The sequence below is a fragment of the Nesoenas mayeri genome (assembly GCF_963082525.1).
Source record: "Nesoenas mayeri genome assembly, chromosome: 2".
NCBI lineage: Eukaryota > Metazoa > Chordata > Aves > Columbiformes > Columbidae > Nesoenas > Nesoenas mayeri.
This window is the reverse complement of record NC_137543.1, coordinates 31665889-31685821: the sequence shown is the minus strand read 5'-3', so window position 1 is coordinate 31685821 and position 19933 is coordinate 31665889. Positions and strand designations below refer to the sequence as shown.

General features: G+C 40.5%; 1 protein-coding gene across 1 annotated transcript in view; it reads right to left on the bottom strand.

The window, feature by feature from the left end:
• Positions 1-17617, bottom strand: part of MRPS28 (mitochondrial ribosomal protein S28) — a 77119-nt gene extending 59502 nt beyond the window's left edge. The window contains exons 1-2 of the mRNA XM_080338710.1: positions 17432-17617; positions 1069-1250 (exon numbers count right to left, since the gene is read on the bottom strand). Of these exons, the coding sequence (XP_080194836.1) occupies positions 1069-1250; positions 17432-17611 (362 nt within the window). The 5' untranslated portion in view covers positions 17612-17617. The remainder of the gene's footprint in view (positions 1-1068; positions 1251-17431) is intronic.
• Positions 17618-19933: the final 2316 nt, after the last annotated feature.

Below are 19933 nucleotides of genomic sequence, written 5' to 3'. Positions count from 1 at the left end.
CAAATGTGATGGACACAAAGGATTCTGTTCATCCTGGGCCATCAATCACGTTTGCTTTGATGTCAAAAAAAGGAAGCTGAGTATACAAGTGCTCTGATAAAATGCTATCACAAACTTGCACAAAAATTTGTGATTATTTCTGTTAAATCTTTTTAATCCACTACTTCAGAACTGTTTATTACAGGAATCATATTTAATGTTTTAGACACAGTAATCTTGTAGATTAACAAAGATGCTCCTCATCTCAAAAGGATAAAAAGACAGAAAAGAGATGGACTAAATCATTCCGATGTTATGAATTCAAAAACATGGTGTTTTGCCTACATATTAAAAACAAAGTGTTAAACCAACCTGGAGACACATTAAATAGACAAGGTATCTTTGAATAATACATAAACATAAGGAGCTAAAAGCAGTTTAGAAAGCTTATAAACACTATTTCCACTAGAATTCAACAATTCCTTCTCTCTTAGCTATAACTACTGCATTCCTCACCACAGTTGTTCTAGTTCAGGACACACAATGAAACTTGCCACCAAAGGCTACATAAAATAATCTTCTACAATATGGAATATTTGACCACATCAGCACTGATCATCTATTACAAACAGTATTATCACAAATAAGATGGAAAGTCCCCAGTACATCACCTCGCATATATATTTGGCATAGATAGTTCCTGCCTAAGGAGGCTTACAATTTACATGGGACTGAGGTCTCACATTTGCAAAATTCCCAAGTATTTCAATAAATAGTGCTTGTTTTAAGAACTCGGATGATAACCATTTTCTGCTTCCTCAGTGACAAAACACCCAGTAACCCCCTTTGGTCATCAAAAGACGGAATAACATAAACAGCAATAATGCAAACTTTCAAAGGAATCTCCATTCAAGACAACGACATCTGAGCGACGCAGACCTGTTTGTGATCATACTTTCATTCTGCACAATATGTTAACTTCTATAGTTTAAACCACAAAATTCATATGAACTATCCAAGTCGCATTAGACATGCATTTCCGTATGTCGTTCACATATGTTAATTGCTTACCGTAAGTTTATTACTTACTTTCCATCTACTTCTGGTCTTTTGCACACGCAGTGAAACTTGGCACCAAAATCTATATAAAGATCATCCTCTACAATGTGGAAGATTCGACCAATGACAATTTTATCTTTTGCAGGTCCCATCTGAATTAAAGGAGAGCGTCTCAACATGGATGCAAAGGATTCTGATTTTTCTGAAGGAACCTACAAATGAAGAAAAAAACATTTCACAAAACATACTATATGACAGAGGAATTAAACTTCTAACATACAAAAAGGCTTTATTCAATACATTACAAGTAAATATTTCATGAGTCCAGCACGTTTTATTAAGACTTGTAAGGAGGCATCTGGTACGTCTCTCCAACCTGAAACATTTTACACATTAAAGGTAAAACTTTCATTAATTAAGTCACACAAAAACATAACCCTTTGCATCTCCTGAAAACATCTGCTATTTAGGCAAGGTAAGATGGCTGCTTAGGTAAGTTGACTTTAAAATGCATTCCCAGTATTAGTAGATACTCCTGAAAAGAACATCTGTCATCTCTTCGTTATCTCAAAACAGAACTAGCACCTTGCAGATATTCGTGCAACTATTTAATAATGAATAAGACTTAAATATTTATTTTAAAGAACAAAACCATTTTGCCAAAGCAGCAAAAGTAGAAAGCATGACAGGACTGATCTAACACATAAAAAAAACCCCAAACCATCACTTCTCTCATTTTTCACTCTATAATATCCAAGTAAATATTTTAATTCAGTTCCTAAATAAACAAAATGCTGGTTTCTTCTCACAGAGCTTTGGGAAAATGGAAGAACATAAATCTTCCTGCTCTTCTTTGTGGACACATCTCTGTTCTGTGATCTGACAAAGCCAACTAGCACAGGCTTTCCATCTATGTTAGGTGAAAATATCCAGCTATATCAAAGTAAGACTCATTCTCACATATACTTTCCCTGATATACTAAATCTGACCACTTTTTAAGATTACCACCTTTGAAACAGTGTTAGTAAGAAAGCCTTCTTGCCAGTAATGAATGAAAGGGGAGATGCATTTTGTCAGCAATATGTACCAGATATCTGAAAGTGAATCTAAAGTAATAATTTTAGAGATGGACAAACAGATTCCAAAAGAGAGAGCTTATTAATTTTCCCCCACATTTAGCAGTAATTAAAGAATATAACAACTACTTCATGCAAGATCTAAGACTATTTTCAAGCCAGCAGAAAAACTAAACAGAATAATCAAACAACTAAAGGTTTAGAGATCGGTTGGCTTCAACAACACACTTTCCCATTGACTGCTTCAAATGGATGCTGAAAATGCATCTATATTTTTTATGAGCAGAGAATAATGCCATCATTTTCCACTTGTACATTTGGAAACTTTCATTCTTGGAGAAGTCAAAACAAGAAAGAGTTTTGAATTCCAGCTCTGCTGGAAGGCACGAACAGCACGGGCTGTTCTGACATGACACAACCTCAGGAACTACAAGCCAGAGATCTGACACCTGGTAAATTTGCTGCTTCAGAAATGGGAACTGTTAAATGCGGCATCCCAAGGACAAGGGCTGAACAAAGAGCAACATGCACACACGTGCACGCACATGCACCACACACCCCCCAAAAGAAAGTGGCTGGTGATGGTAAACCACAAACAGAGCGGTAGGATTTTATACAGGAAAGCTCATATCAGATAAGGTTTCAAACAGGATTGTTTGAATTTCACAATGCAGTCTAAATTTAAATACATGAAAATTAATTGTAGAGGATGGATTTGTAAGTACTCCAAGAATAAACGCAAAATAGTGGAAGCAATAAGAGGAAGTATTTAAATGAGATTTATGATATGAACTGAGGGGGGAGCAGCAATCTAGATGCAACTTTATTTCAATGTATAAGCCATGGGCTAAAAATAAACATTTCAAAATTAACATCCCATCAAAATTACTCCATCTGGGCAAGGGATTACAAATCAATCCACATATTGAAGTGTCAAAATCTGTTTGAAGGGAAACTGAGGTACAAATAGTGCAAAATTCAGTGGTCTCCCACTGACTTTCTCACTATGAACTCGCTAGTTTGCAGAACCACCCAACCACCAGGACACAGGTCTGTAAGAGTTGAAACCAACCCAGCTGGCACCGCCATATCTCAGCCTGGAGTCCCTCCCAGACAGAACTCCTGTCCCCTTACACCACCACTGAACTCGTCCCAACCTGGAGTAAGCTTGTTTCACGGCTGCAACAAACAGAACCTGTTTACTTTCTTGTTAGAACAGTTTTCTGCTGGTTTATTTTCCAAACAAGATCAGAGAACCAAGTGAACATCAGGATGAACAAATAAGCGTGTGACAATGCCCATAGACAAGGGCAAAGACAAGAACATGACAGCAATATATACACTCAGGATGATAAGGACTGTCATTGTTTCATCCCATTTCAGGTATCCTTCACAGCAAGGCAAACTAATGAGAAAATTGGTCTAGTGTAAAAAAAAAAAAAGTACTCCCCAGCTAAGTTCAGGTTTCAGGTAAAAAGCATCTATGTTTTCATATTTCAACAAGATGCAAGGAGGTCCACCTATGGTTTGCATTAATTTGATGAATGCTGCTGGAATCAAGACACTAGATGATCCATTCCCAACAAACAAACTGCCTTATCTTATATGTAAATCATCTGAAAATAGCCCAAACTAGTACAGAGGATCAAGAGAACTTCTGAGTTTGGTATGAAGATTTTCCTAAATCATCTAGAAAGATGGCAATAATAATGGCCAATGAACACACTGAGCTTCTTTTAAGCAATAATGCAATTCACAGTAAATTCCTTCATCTCTTGGCAATTACACTCAATTAATGGCATTCACCGCATTCTGTCGTCTTGATACGATGGCACAGACAGCAGGCTTTCTACACTGAAAAAACTTGTTGCTTGTGAAATTTTTATCTCCACATCATGAGGATGGGTACAACAACATCCTATGGATTTCCTGGTCTTATCACCTAAAAATAGTCCATTCTAGTTAATAACATCTCCGTCCTTTATCTCCCTGGCAGGAAAAAATACAGATACAAAACTCTCTCACATGCAAACTTGCCTGTTAAATAATGTCTGCACACCACAGACAAGTGTTATCTTCACACACTGACAGATGTGCTCATTCCTTACTAGAACAGAGATTAAACTCACTAAGATACAGATGCTAATGTACAAACAAATCCTTGATCATTCTTCAGTACGTACAGTTTTCCAAGAAGCCACCAGGAATCAGTTTGTATTCTACCACAGGTCTGCAAGTCTTCTGCATTCTCCTTTCTGCTTCCTGGAGAGGAAGTTCTCAAAAGCATAAATTTTTAATTTATGTGTACAAGACTCCTCAAGGGACTCAATTGCTTACTGCCACTAAGGATTCTTCTGTGGACAAACTAGAAACAGTGAGTTCTCAGGAGAGGAGATCTCATTAAACAGTAATTTATCTCAAGCATTTAAAGAGATTTAATGACGTTTCGAGTACTTCCCGGCACAATTTCCAAACCTCCTCAACTGGATTCCATAGAGTAGCACTACAGAAAAAAAATCAGACATGAGATAGCGGGACAACATTCTTCATTAAGCACTCTACTTTTCTGATTCTTAAGGAGTATTGGCCATGTAGCTGCGACAGAAAATGCATCGATAACATGTCAAGTTACAAAAATTTGAGAATATTACAAAATTCAGAATCACAAAGGGCACATTCTCTTCAAGTACCTGAAGTATGAAGCCTTTTCCCCCTCCTTCTTCTTAAATGCCTAACCTGTTTAATTGTTCCCTCTAATTTCTAGGTTTTAAAGTTTTTCACAAATATCTGGATGTCTTACTTTCCGTGAGCATAGTTCAATAAAAAACAGTAGCTCTTCCAATAACAGAATACTCTGCAAGATGATATATATTAACCAGAGAGTGGAAAAAATCACGGATTTAAACCCCAGTAAGATCTAAACAAAAAAAAGGAATTCTGATGGAAGAATGGAACACAGGACAATATTTCTAGAGCAAAGCCTATGACTGTACAAGCAGAGTGGTCTGATCCCACCCACTGAGCAATATGTCTTTAAAACCCCAGCTACATGTTGTATGTTTGCTTGCAAGGGCAAGTAGTGTGCATGTGGGAATGAGAGAGATATGGATGAAACACAAATAAGTGAGATGGGAGATGGGTAAATCTGTCTGCTGCGGTTAAGGGGTGAATGACAAACTAATAACAAGCAGCATGCAAAGAACACAAGCCTCCAAAAATATCAAATTTGTTTTCCTCAGCACTGTCATCCACAGTGAGAAAGATTTTCCTGTCCCAAGTCAGTTACACAAAAGAAAGACAAGGGAAAACTGATTTGCAATAACAAGTTAGTACAATGCCACAATCACTAAAGGCCCAGTGACTTGGAGATACTCTAAACTTGCCTGAAAAAGGCCCTGAGCAAGCTGAATCAAGTTTGTCCCGCCTGGAGCAAGGATGACCTCCTAAGACCACTTTCAACATCTATCATTTTATTTAGGAAAAACAGGAAACTGGAAGCCTGCTGGAAGAATCTTAAACGAAAACTCAATACATTACGCCACTGCCTGACCAAGTATATATCAAAAATGGACCTATTTCAATCAGCAACCTAAAAAGGTTTTGCTACCTGCCAGCCTCCCAGACCTTAATTTCCATACCTTGTCACTGCTAAAAGTGTGCACTGTTGTTCAGATGTAAACCTAAATCCCAGAAATTTCCTAACAGTTGTTGTAGGCATTACTGGGGTAACAGGTCATAGTGATTCACACAGTGCATATACTAAATTCCTCTCTAGTGTACTTCTATTTTTTACTCAAATTAATGCAACAAGATCTATTTCAGTCAAAACTTCCTTGTGCAGAAGAGTATCACCTTCAAAGCAACAGGACCAACTTGGACAACATACCGCAAAACCTAACATCCTAACAGCCTTCCATGCAGACACAGCACAACGAGCTTCGCCAGCTCCAGAGTTCTCCTAAATTTATCAAAAAAACAAGCATCAAGCTTTGCTTCCATCACCACAGTTTCCTTGTACATTTCAGTTCTTCTAAGAAAGGAGAGTGAAGACTCAGGAGGAGCACTGAGAGGGCTGATGTATGACTACACTGACTGAAATTCCAACATACAAGCAACTCAAAGTAATTTCTCTGGGTACTGCCTTCTTTTTACACATTAAACTCTTTGGTCTAATGTCGGTGACTATTGAGAAGTTCAACAGATTTTATTCTGGTCTCGGAATGTAATCACTTAAATTTCAGGCCTTGTGCCTTTAACCCATCTCAAGCAGAGATACAGAACTATGTCTCCTCTTGACCAAATAAGTTCAAGTACTGTCTACACCTCCAACTTTGAACACCTTCACAACTTTGTGCCTAGCAGCAATCAGTGATTCTAGAGCTTTCTCAAAGCAAAGACTCTTCTTCCTGTGCTAGTAGGAAAGAAAAGTTTAGGAAAAAAAAAATTTAAAAGAGCTGACATTAACATATATTACTTATTTACTCTAAAATATAATCAACCTCTGGGAAGCACCTAATTGAGATTTCTTAAAAAATAACCCTTGCATCTTCAGGCTGGTTCCACTGCACGGCTGTTGTCTAACACAGCAGCGTACCCACTGAACCCCCAGAGCCCCCCAAACCTCCTGCAACCACAGACTTTGTGTCACCTCTCCTGAAGTGGTTTTGCCCTGGGCAAAGTGCCCCATGCTGCCCGTCTTGGGTCTCTGCCACTCCTGTCTCTACCCAAAAGGACAGGCTGACACAGAATTGTTCTTCTTCTGCCATCTATTATTTTAAATACTGTCCCACAGTTTACATACATCTGTTAGGAATTGCTCCATTATACAGCACTAACTACAGTATTATGTACCCTATTCCTTTGCAGAAGGCTTGAGCCTACCATTATTTTTTCAGACAAGGTACAGCTCTGCAGGCCAAAGATTCACCTACTTCTATTATCAACAGATATGTAAACAACAAATAGAAGCAAAATCTGATAAATACTTGTACGTGTCACATACAGTACATGACTTGCTTATATCAAACAACTGAAGTTCACACTGTTTTCCAATATATCCAATTTACAACTCAAACTGGGCAACTACGAAGACAAGAAAGATCTCTTCGGTTTCCTTTAAACAAGAGACTTTTCCATGTTGTTCTACACAAACAGGTAAAAGCAAAGAACTAACAGAAACTTCTTGCTAACAAAGGGTTTTGAAAATTAACTACTGTATAAAGCTAAAACGAAAGATTTGTGTTATTTAATAAAACTACTTATGGAAAATAGTCCAAAGAGAAAGCATAAACGGGGGTTCCACGATTCAAAGCAGAAATAAAAGCAGTGATTTAGGGAAAAATCCAAGATTAATGACCACAAAGTCACAAAGGACAGCTCTGAAAGCAGTCAAGGGGAAAACTGGAAGATACACTGCTAGTAAGCAAGAAAAATTTATAAAAAGCTTCTTATGAATCACTTCCTATGCAAATATTGTTACAAGGCCAAATTTCTGTAGAGACAGCACTTGTACACCAGCTGACACTATGACGACTTGAATTCTTTAAGGGAATTATTTCAGCTATAAGGATTCTAATATATTCTAATATTAAATAATTAATATCTAGAGTCCAGTAGAAGAAATATCAGTATAACTAAAAATTCCAGCAGAATACCATATTCATTAATTTCTGCCCACATCCAAGTAATTATTTGAATTGCACCCTCAATGGCAGCAAACCCCAAATTACGTGGGTTTGGAATAAACATAAATAGTGTCTGTAGTCATCTTTTTAAAGGTAAGTTTTGAAGAAAGCAAGAGAGGGAACAAGAAAACAGAACCGCTTTTTAATAGAATATGATACTACAAACCCGGTGTTCAAGAATAGCAGAGGGAGCAAAAAGGTTTTCTCCAAGACTCTAAAATTTGGAGGGAATAAACTCAGATTTGATGATCAGAAAAAGCAAAGGAAAACAGCACTTTTTTCTTTGAAGAGGATGAGGGAAACTGACTGCTATGTTTTCATTCTTAGCTTTATTAAAACTTTATTAACTTTCAAAAACCTTGCATACTTAGGGTTTCAATTGGCCAGAGTTATTTCCCCATCACAACCTTAAAACTACAAGCACCCCCAGAGAACTGCCAGAAAGCAAAGCAAATTTCTACTGTTTCAACCAAAAGAGGAACATATATCCGTTCTCCTCAGCACAGTGAAGAAATGTGGTTTAAGAAAGCAAAACAAACAAACATCTTCAGCCAAAAAGGCTGGAAGTAAAAATTTGAAACTAAGTATTTAAGCATCCCTTTGTGAGAAGCAGTTACTAAGTGTTTTGGCAAAGCATAATTTAAATTTCACTGTAGATATTAGGATTTTTGGTGACTAACTCACTGTGCAAGCCTAATAGTATTTTGTAAAGACCTCTTCGATAAAACCCTAACACCTTTTTTTTTTTTTAATACTGCAGGATTAGGCTTTAAGGAGGATAGGTATGTAAGCCAAGGTATCTCCATACTCACTCCTAACTTAAAGGAGAATTGTGACTCATTAAGAAGAGGCTACCACACAAAAATATCTACAAAGCTACTCTGAAATGCATGTAATGCAGAATCAACTGATTTTCCCTGAAGAATATCTTCATTTTCTCCAAGTCACAGTTTCTATTTACCAAGCTTTCTTATCCTCAAAAGAATAAATATCAAAAGGACTGAACTTCACCTTTACTAAGAATAGGTCTATTCATATTTTGTAGAATTAGCCAAAGGGAAACAAACATGGTTATAGGAAGTTAGAAGTGTAATAGTTGTCACACTTGGCAAAGAGCACTGGAAGATTTTGCTTGGATACAAATACAATTTTTAAGTCAACTTCACATATTGAAATAACTTTTTTTTTTTTTTAAAGTGTTTTAAACTATGTTTTGATTGAAGACTAGGAAAGGATTACACTTGTATTTTAAAAACAATGAAAGATTCATCATATACTATTTGGTATCAGTTTATGTTCATCAACATCTTTCTATCAAGCTCCATATTTTGGTACTTATTGCAATGCTGACTGATGAATACAGTATATTCCAGACCTAATTTTATTTTTCGCATACAAAATAGCTTCTAATTAAAAGTATCTCTGCTTTGTAGAGAACATGCAATATAGTTGTATGTATATATTTGAATATATATTGTCTTCATAATAATGAACAATGTAATATTGTGAACTAAGCACATTTTTAAAAGAGATGCAAATAACAATTAGCTGAATTCAGGTAGCACTTAACCAGTAAAATACCATGGCGAAAACAACCTTTGTCTCTCATAATTACATTATTCAAGTAGGATCATGCAGATCTCAAACAAAAAAATATCATAGTAATAGGATTAGTACACTGTGCATAATATTTAATATTTAACAGGTTCTCCCGAACTGCACTCTCAATATCAAAACTTCTTTACTGTCTAGAAATCTCTTCACATCGTTATTAAGGCTACCTGCAGCTTCTATCTATTTGAAGAGGCGTATTTCTTAGACGCATCATTGAGATGTGGTATATGAACTGTTCTTCAAACTCATGAAAGAGCACAATTATTTAGAATACTTTGTAAAATCATGTATGTTACCTGTGTCTTATTACATGCTCCTAAATCAAATGTAGCAATACTGCTCATAAAACAAGCGTATTTTTTTCCAATTAACAGACTAACTTTGTATGTCCTACAACAAATACTGCACTATCATAGTAAATACAAAGACCGGTGATTTTTTTTTTTTAGTCACTATGGTTATACCTACCCCTTATCAGAAGAGTCCAAAGTACACTGTATTTTGTTTGAGTCCGATTTTTTTTTGTATTTTTAGGTGACACACGATAAAAACTTAAAATTATACTTTTTCCTGTGACTTTACACGACTGTGCTCAGAAGGAATGGAATAAAATAACAGAGCACCTCTGGGAAGGAGAAGGATATCACAGCTGTATCAAGAAAATTAAGCATCTACAGCTGCTTCTAGACCCTTTTTTGAAGTTTCTTCATCAATCAATTGCCCATTTAAAATACCAGAAAGCAGAGAAATCATATTGCTAACACACTATAATGCTATTCAAACCACCCAGGCTTACCCAACAAATCTTATAAATGTACAGTCTGCTGCACTGATTGACTCAATACCAAATTCTCTGTGTTTGTAGTAAAATAAAGATTTTCCAGTTGTCTTCACATTTTGATTGGATACACAGTGCAGAAACTGCAAAACAAGACTTCCATAAAGAATTTCAAATGCAGCTTTGAAAATATGCTGCTGGCTTGCCAGAAGGATCATTTACTGAACAACACGGAGCTAAGAATTTATTTCATAACATTAAATAGTACATAATTTGGTCAAAATAAAGCTGGTTATTTTTCTTGAATTTAAATAACTTCTATATATAATTTAAAACATTAAGTACTTATATTTTTCTTTCAACAAAGCAAAAAATTAGAACATTGAAATGGTATCAATACAAGATTTTAAAAACTTGACACCTTCAGAGAGATGGAAAAAGAACAGATGAAAGCAAAGAGGTGAAGACAACAGTACAGACAAAAGTTCATTGATGTTCTGCTTTAAGGAATAAAAGGAGAGCCAAGCCTCATGCAATTTCTTCATCAGAACAAATTCAGATCACTTACAGTTACCTAAATATTTTTAGTACTCTATGTAACACATGGAAGATGAAAAGAAACAGGAACCAAGAGACGATTCCTACAATGCCCTGAAACTGTTCATCCATGGCTTTTCACTTTCCTCCCAGCTACCTCCAATTCACAGAATCACAGAATGGCTGAGGTTGGAAGGGACATCTGGAGATGATCTAGTCCAACCCACCTGGTAAAGCAGGGTCACCCAGCGCAGGTTGCACAAGAATGTGTCCAGGTGAGTTTGAATGTCTCCAGAGAAGGAAACTCCACAACCTCTCTGGGCAGCCTGTTCCAGTGCTCTGGCACCCTCAAAGTAAAGACGTTTCTCCTTATGTTTAGAAGCAACCTCTTATGCTTCAGCCTGTGCCCCTTGCCCCTCATCCTATGGTTGGGCACCACTGAAAAGAGTCTGGTCCCATCCTCTTGGTACCCACCCTTCAGATATTTATAAACATTGATGAGATCCCCTCTCATCCTTCTCTTCTCTAGGCTGAACAGACTCGGCCCTCTCAGTGTCTCCTCAAAAGAAGCTCCAGACCCCGCATCATCTTTGTAGCCCACCGCTGGCTCCAGTAATTACCTCCAGTAATTCCTTGCCCTTCTTAAACTGGGGAGCCCATAACTGGACACAGTACTCCAATACAATTCAACATATTCCTTCTCTGTGCCTGCACCAGTTCCTTAATGGGCTGGGATCAGCTCCCTCAGCAGGAAGGTTCCCCCCTCTACGCTTGCCACCCGGAGGGGCCCACCAACACTCGCTCACCAGAACCCACAGCATGCACAGCACCCAAAGTGCACAGCTCTCCAGCGTCATTCTGAACAGAAATCACCCGTCTCCACATCAAGGAAGTGGGTCAACCTACCACATGGATTACATGAAAAAGAAAATCATACCAGATGAGCATACACAGTCCTAAGAACAGCCCACAGTGGTTTGAGCCTAGCATTTGCCTGTGCAGCTGGATTGTTTAGAACTGTGTGTCATTTCTCTGAGCAATTCTGTGTTCATGTCCTTGCATTTTAGGTTGCTGTATGGGGTTGCCATGCTGAAACAGGACCCTGGCAATCCCACACAATAGCACTGTTGAATCTTCAGCCTGGCAGTTTCTACATTGATCACCAGCCCAGCTTTCCAGGCTCTTTTCCAGGCCCCTGGAGGACAGGATGCTGTTCCAATAGCCATATTTAAGAGAGTAACTGGGATCTCCCACAGCAACAGTGGATGTAAATACCATGTTGATAACAGTAACCACTAGGAAGGCCTTCAATTCCTACTTAACTTTTGCATTACAGTTCCACGCACCTTCTTCTAGATATCTCACATGCAGGCAATCAACAGACCACTGTCATTCACTTGCTTTCCTCTGCAATACTGGTAATCCAAAGACAGTTTGAATTTTGCGATTCCACTCTGACAGCCAGTCATCCACAGCATATCGCACACACCTACCACTCATGGACCTTCAGCAATGCCAAAGCAATTACTTGCTGACCCTAACCTATCTGAAGGAGCAAATCTGAGAAGCCCACGGCTCCCTGCTGCAGTTTTCCCCACGCTGAGGACAGAGCTGTGCATGGTGCTTCCCACGCACTTCTGTGTTCCTGAGGCACTGCTGCCTGGCACAGCTCTGCACAGCTTAACTGTACTGTAATTACACCCTCCAAAGGGGCAGCCTGCATCATTTGTCTGCTGTTCACCAACAACAAACTCTTGTCTACTTTGCTTCTGAGAGTGTTGCTCCAATACCATGTGAATTTTACAAAATCTGGTCATGCAAGCACTTCTGCGATGAACAAAGCAGGTCACCCAACAGACTCAGCTGGGCCTGTTTTGGTTTTGGTGCCTCAGCCAGAGCGTTCACAGGCTAAAACTGCTCCTTTGCAGAGGTCTCAAGGACAAACCAGCTTTTTCCGCTATAATGGAAACATGCGTTTTGAGCAGATCCAGCTGAGAGGATGCTGAGGAGCCTGCGTACAGTCTTTATTTCACACAAACCTGGAAGCACCAGGATGCATTCGCAGTGCAGCAGGAGCAGACACAGCCCAAGTTTCTCAAACGCAGCCATAGAAGCTGACAAAGTAGGGCAAGAGAAACTTCCAGGTAAAGAGAACTCATTCCAGCTGCCACAAATCCCACACCCATCAAGTCCCACTCTCAGTTAGTCAGCAGCTTCCAGTACTTGAATGCTGGCCAGAAGGTAATCTACCTGAGAGAGGAACCTCTGTGCCTGGCATATACGGTTTTTTAAATGCTGTTACATTCATAATCAAACCAAAAATGTTTTTAAGTTATTTATTAACACTGGGAAAGCACTCCATCCACACAAGATTATAGGTGTACTAAGAAATATTATTCCACAAAAATTAAGTGGAAAAATTGCACTAAATATAAATAAGTATTTTTGTTCTCAAATAATTGTAACTTCAATAAAATTGTAGTCTAAAAGTAAATCTAAGTTGGAAGATAGATTGAAATACTTTCCACCAATAGTTACATTAAAAATAATTAAGTTCTTTTTAATGCTTGATTTCAGAACACCCAGTGTTACATATTATTTGAAACTGAGCTTGCCGAGACACTGCATAAGCAAATCACATATACATCTTTTATAAAGAATATCTATGTAGCTTTCAGAACAGAAGTGTAATACATTCCTTTAAAATTATCACTTTGTGTTTTAGTTTCTAATCTCTTCCTTAAAACATAAATAAGGCAACTCTTCATATCACCTACCAAAATAGTTTTTATTTTCTTCTCTTTATGAATATTGATATGTTATTTTTTTTTAAATAGCAACAAGAAATCTAAATATGTGGACATTCTCCTCAAGTTTCTGAATCTTTTCAGGAAAGAATCTCTGGCTGACTAAGCAGATTTTAAAATATGCACATTTCTGGGAGAATAATTTCTAATCTCTTTGTTTCAGAAACTAGTTATTATGATGTACCGATACCAACCCAGTCCTTTGCATATGAACTTCTTCTAAAGTTATGTTTTTTCTTAATAAATGCTTTCCCTTAAAACACAGCACTCAAGGACCTAAATAGGAAATTCCTGAAATGTGCTACTTGTCCTGCATCATCTAGAAAGAAGCGATGCCCTCTGCCGTGCCGGCAGCGGAGGTTCACCTGGACCCAAGCGCAGCATCCCTGCACGGCTGCCTGAGCAGGACCCGCCGCCGAAATCGCTGCTTCTCAACAAACACTACATTTCTATTTACATCACCGATCTCTGACATCCACCTGATGGTCTGTACCCTCTTACTATGAAGTAAAACAGCACTAGCAGAAGTTTTATCATGCTATGTCACATACTGCAGCCCAGTGGCAAAGCTATCATAGCGATAACTCATTTCTACCTAAAAATACATTTGACAAACTTCACCGCTTATTCTTTTAAAACATTTTTGGACTACTTAGTTCAGAGTGCACAAAAATATGCTATGTATTCTTAGTTACTTCATTCTTACATCTTCTTGTTCTGAGCTGGTAACCCAGCTTGGAACATGAACCAACATTCACTGCTCTACCCCATATCAACAAAAATCATCACATCCCATGTAAAAGGCAAGGTTTCCTATTTTCCTAGGTAGGCAGCTTTAATCCACAAATAAAGGTAACACGTAAAGCATCTCCTGTCCTACAAGATTTCTTTATGTAACTGTACAGAAAATAACTTAAAACCTGTCTTTTTTTTGTTGAGTTTAAGAATGCAAAACCGAAAAGTTCTAAAAATGCAGAAGGAAAAAGCAGCAAGAAGTAAGCTGCCTGCTGTAGACAAGGTTAAGTATGTGGGTTTCTCAGAACATTCTGCTTATCATATTGCTAACTCTTTAACAGTTTAGTCAACATTCAAGTGCCTACTCTATAAGATCAACTATCTGCAAAACAGTAACAACAGAATTGTGAACTAAAAGTGAAAAATAAAACACAAGGCCCTACAAAATTACCAACATAGTAGAGAATAACATCAGGCAACTACAAAGCGAGGTCAGCAGTACGCATTTGCTGCTGTGCCCAAAAAACTTAAAACGCTACCTAGGAAAAATATCATCATGCTTTTTGAATTATCTTAAACAAACACACGTCAACATGCCCATTTATCAAGTTTCCTGCCATCTGTATAAAATAAGCCACTGCCTACCAAATACCATTCATGCAGCTTCAAAAACGAGGGAAAAACAGCTGACATGGGAAATGAGTGCAGAAACATCATTAAACCTCCATATATATATATATTTTTTTTTCCTAAAGAAACAGAAACACTAAGGACCCAAATAACATCTCTGCAGTCTCACAGGGCACAATCACTCCAGAAGCCAGGGAGTGCTTTATACCTGTTTGCCAGCAGTGACAAGGGACACAAGCTTTCCTCCAGCTGAGGCTCAGGTACAGGATGAGCAAAACCACATTCCTCCTGCTTGAGAGGGCAGATCCTGCAGACACATGGCACCCCAAAAGGGGCTGCAGCCAGAGCGACCACACCCTCTCCTGACCAGAGCGCATTGCTCCCCTTAGAAGGGTTTTCTCAAAAGGTCTCCTAATGCTTTGAGTTTTTACAGCTGCATCCAGTATAGCCTCCCACCAGTATCACCCAGTTCAGGGCTGCTCCCAGCTGTGGAAAGTTTATTTGCCAAGTAACACACTTCCTAGCAATCAAAAATCAGTTAAAACTGGTGAAAATGCAATTTCAAGAAAACTACATAGAACCAACAGATTACACTACAAGTCAGACCACTTTCATTTCCTCTCATTTCAGAATCCCATGTCCCACTGCTAACTCATTCTCACCAAAACCCACTCTCTCTTCTGCACCCTCTAGAAAGAGGAAACAGTCAATAATCATCAGTCACACTCGGGCTCACTGACTGCTTTGCTAACTGGACTAAGAACAGCATGAAAGTAGACTTGTGACTACCTTACTTCTTCTCATTGTTATGCATTTCATATCACCATGGCGCTGCAAACCAAGCTACTGGTCTTCCTCTTGTTTGAGTTAGAAAGTAATTCAGCAGAGTGTAGAGAACTCCAGCTCTTTTTTACATTTTACATTCCTAGTTTAATTTCTGTATTACATTATTTATATTTGTACATGTAATTCCACTTGGAAATGATTTTGTGAATACTATAAAACATGTGTGTTAGTTTAGAGCCTTTAAATGCTTGATGACTATTTATAGACAGAAACAAGACAAAATATGCTCTTAGCTTCTTACTTCAACAGAAAAACAAAAAGAAAAAAAGGGGAAAAAAAATCACCCCTCACCAAATTCCTGAAGTAAAATTCATCTTTTACATCTTCTCCAGCTAGATCAACCGAGTCACTTCCTCAGCTGTTGTCTGGACAACCCCCTTGGGCACCACCTGAGCAGCATCCCAGGTTAGACAGACCTTTGATCTTTGCACAGCCAGCCTAGCTAGCGTGGATATTCCACAGAAAACAGCATGTTACAGATTATGCGGTAATTGGGCATATTAGGTCCTGGATTAAGTGACAGAGGTATTTCTAGTTCTACACTCGCAGTACTAAACCAGCCCTATAACATTCACAGCATTAATCTCCATATCCTCCTGGGCAAGGTCCAAGCAATCCCAGCCCCTGGAAAAGTTAGTAAAAGAAAAGAAGAATGTCAAGGATGAAGGGCAGCACAGCATCACTTCTATCTGAGGAAAAAAACAGAGGTCAGGGCTTTTCAGTCTGGAAGAGATATTCTGGGACACGGAACACACACACTACTTTGTCCTGTTTCCTTAGACATCTGTTATGGCCACTGACACAAGAGACACTGGGGGGAAATCAGCATGACAAAAATCAATGCAACAGACATAGAAAGTGATGGTTACTCACAAAACCTCTACATCCTTTTTATCCACTTGCACTCATTCTTTCACAAATTTTGTTCAGTCACGTTATCACACTTACAGACTCGCAGGAAGCACCCACCAAAGCGGTCTGGACAGCACCACGTCCATGCAGCTCCAAGGAAGGATGGCAGCCACCAACGCCCCACCACATCTCCCACGTTCTCCCTGTTTGACAATGATGAACCAGGGTCTGGACAAATCTCTTAACCCTTCAGGATCCCCAGTTTTACTCCCAAGAAGTGGGTTTTTTTACTCTTGGAGAACTCTGCTTTTCTTCATTCACACACACTGTTCTTTCAACTCATGTCTTCCTGCTTCTCTTGACACTTTCATACATGCATTTCCACGTGTTTCATTCATATTAACCTTAGTATTTCTGCTACAAATCCCTAGAGTACTGGCCTATTAGATCGGTCTTTGATCCTACCGGCTAAAATTGCTTTAATTAAAACTTTTCCACATTATCCCTGCCCACATAAGCCAGAACACAGTTCTGCCTCCAGAGCCGTACCTTGCATTCTGCACACCCAAACCTACTTGTACGTTTTCTGTGAGATTTGTTTTGTTTTTTCTCCAGGAGCGCTAAAAAGCAAAGCGCAAGAGCCGCCAGCACTTCTGTGGGGTATTTATTGCGCGGGGCGGCGAGAAGTGAAATGAACACGAGAGAGCAGCGGGAGCGCGCGCAGGAGGGCGAACCGAAGCCCGGAGGAACGCGAGGTGCCCGCACCGGCCGGCGGCAGCGACCCCGCCGGAGCCGCCCCCGGGCTCCGCCCGGCCCTCCCGCTGCGCCCTCACCTGCCGGGGGCCGGTGGCCGCGGTACCGGTGTCCGGCCGCTCCTCCGTCTGCTGCAGGAGAGTCCCGGCAGGCGGCGCTCCCGCCGGGCCGGCACTGCCGCAGCGCGTCCCCGCTGGCAGCCGCAGCCGCCACGGCCGAGCCCCGGCCCGGGCAGCGGCGAGGGCCCAGCTCGGCGCCATCACCGGCCGCGTGGGGGGCGGAGCGTGACCTCCAACCCCGCGACACGCCCGGGTCACCGGCACGCGGCGGGCGCAGGCGCACTGGGGCAGGCTGAGGCGGGGCGGCCGCCATCTTGGCTGCGGGCCGTGGGCGAGAGGCGGTGGCGGGGCCGAGCGGGGCCCGGGCCGCTCGTCCTGCTGCCCCGGGGGGGTGAGTCACGGCCCGGGCGCTCTTGCTGGAGGAGGAGACCCTGCTGGCCGCGGCACCTGCTCTCCGCCGCCCGTCTCCCGCTGAGGCGGCTTGCGGGGCCCGGGCAGCGCGGGGAACCCCCCCGGCTGCCACTCCGTCCCGGGCGGGGTCGCACAGGCGGACGGCCCGTAACCGCCGTGTGAGGGCAAGGAGCGAGCCCCGCGGCCGCGCCGGGCTGGGCAGCGGCCTCAGGAGCCGCTCCGGGAACGGGAAACGGGTGGCGGCTGTGGCAAGAACACGGACAGCCCGGCAGGTGCCACCGAGCGGGGACCGGCCCCCGGGACGCGCTGCAGGCGGAGGAGGGCTCGGCCGCGGCTGACGTGGCGCTGCAGCCGCAGCGAAGCCGAGCGCGGCCGCTGGGTCTGGACAATAAACAACCTTCCTTCGTACCCTGAAAGCACCGCTCCGCACCAGATGAACCCTCTGTTCGTCCGTTTGACAGCTGAAAAAACCCCTACAACAAGGACACTGTTCCAGAAGGACCTGCCCTACATTGTATGGACCCTATAGGGGAAGAGGTCCACTCCTACTGTGCCCTTCAGTTCTCTGTACCTTTAGTTAAGGTGCAGCTATCAAAAGTTGAAGGCACATCCCTAACCCAAATTCTGAACTTCCCACTTTAATCAGGGCAGGTTAATTTTACATACACCACTAGAAGTCTCTCTAGGCCTTGTCTATGCTAGAAATGCAAAGCTCATCCCTGCAGATCCTCCCTACTACAGCAGCAGACATCACCACTACTTAGAAACCAAACTTTATGGAGCGCTTTGATTACAAATAAAATTTTCCTACTTATTTACATCATCTTCCGTATTCACAAGACAATACATTCCTCACATACAGGTTTTTATTAAGCTTCTCACATGTAATTAAGCATATATACTACATCTGACATGCTAAACAGGGTGTCAGGAGCCAGCTTTTTGTGGTAGTTGGAGGTCTCATGGATTTCACACAAATGTTTCAAAACTTGTTTCCAGTTCTAAGCAGGGTGATAAAACACGTGCCAGAAGTTCTAACCTTACTGACACCACGTGCCAGAAACATATGAAATACAAGAAATTTGAAGAGAACATCAGATAAAGCAACATGTAGAACAGATCCTGCAAGAGTATGACATGGTGCACCTCTCGAAGGAGATTTCTGGGATATTAAACATGGACAGGGCTGCTAGTAGTGCAGGTCTTTAACACAGAAAAATAAAAGAAAGTGTAGCAGATGTTTTCAGTGGTCAGCCTACAAAGGAAACAACATTAGCCTTTGAGAGCAATTCTCTTGATGCCAAATAAAAGAAGCACTTTTGTGCCCAGGCTTATTCTTATAGTCCATGCTTTGTTAGTGTAAATATGACACCATCATAGGTGAATTAAGATGAATCTATTCACGACTGATCAAAAGTTCAGAAGAGTGTATCTTACCACATTAACACCATGGACAAAAAACAAGACTGAAAATGTTACTGTAACTGAACCACACCAGCACTATGAGGCATCTTCCTTCTGTCTGCAATGGTCATAAGTTTCCTAGGTTAATAATCCACAGACAGATCAATGAATTTTAGATATTACCTATAACTGTATCTGCTTCTGTTGCATGAGGAACATGCTCACAAGACAGTACGTTCCTACCCACATGTAAATCCTGCTATGAAAAACTTGCTTAAAGCCTGCTAGAGCAGAAGTCCATCCTTTAGCTGGGAGTGATCCTTCTAGGCCAGTGTCCTGTGCAGGCAACACTTAACCAAAATAATCACAAGGGAGTGAAGGAACAAGCTTCAGTTTGGCAGCAGCAGTAGATTCATAATGATTAAATTGAGCAGTAGTTACAGATTCAAAAGGAATTATGTATCCACAGTATATGTACAGTATAATTAACTTCTCAAAAGAGTTTTTCATTGCTATATTTTAAAGGTTGCCTTCAAATTATAGGTAAGTCCTTCAAATGCTTGAAAGGCATAAAAATTCCCCTTCCCACACAAAACCCCAAACAATGTATTTTAGTTTCAAAAATATTTTGAACCCACAAACAAGCTTGGTATCAGTTAATCCAGTAAAACAGCTACATGCTAAATAAAAGCACATCTGGTTGAAAGA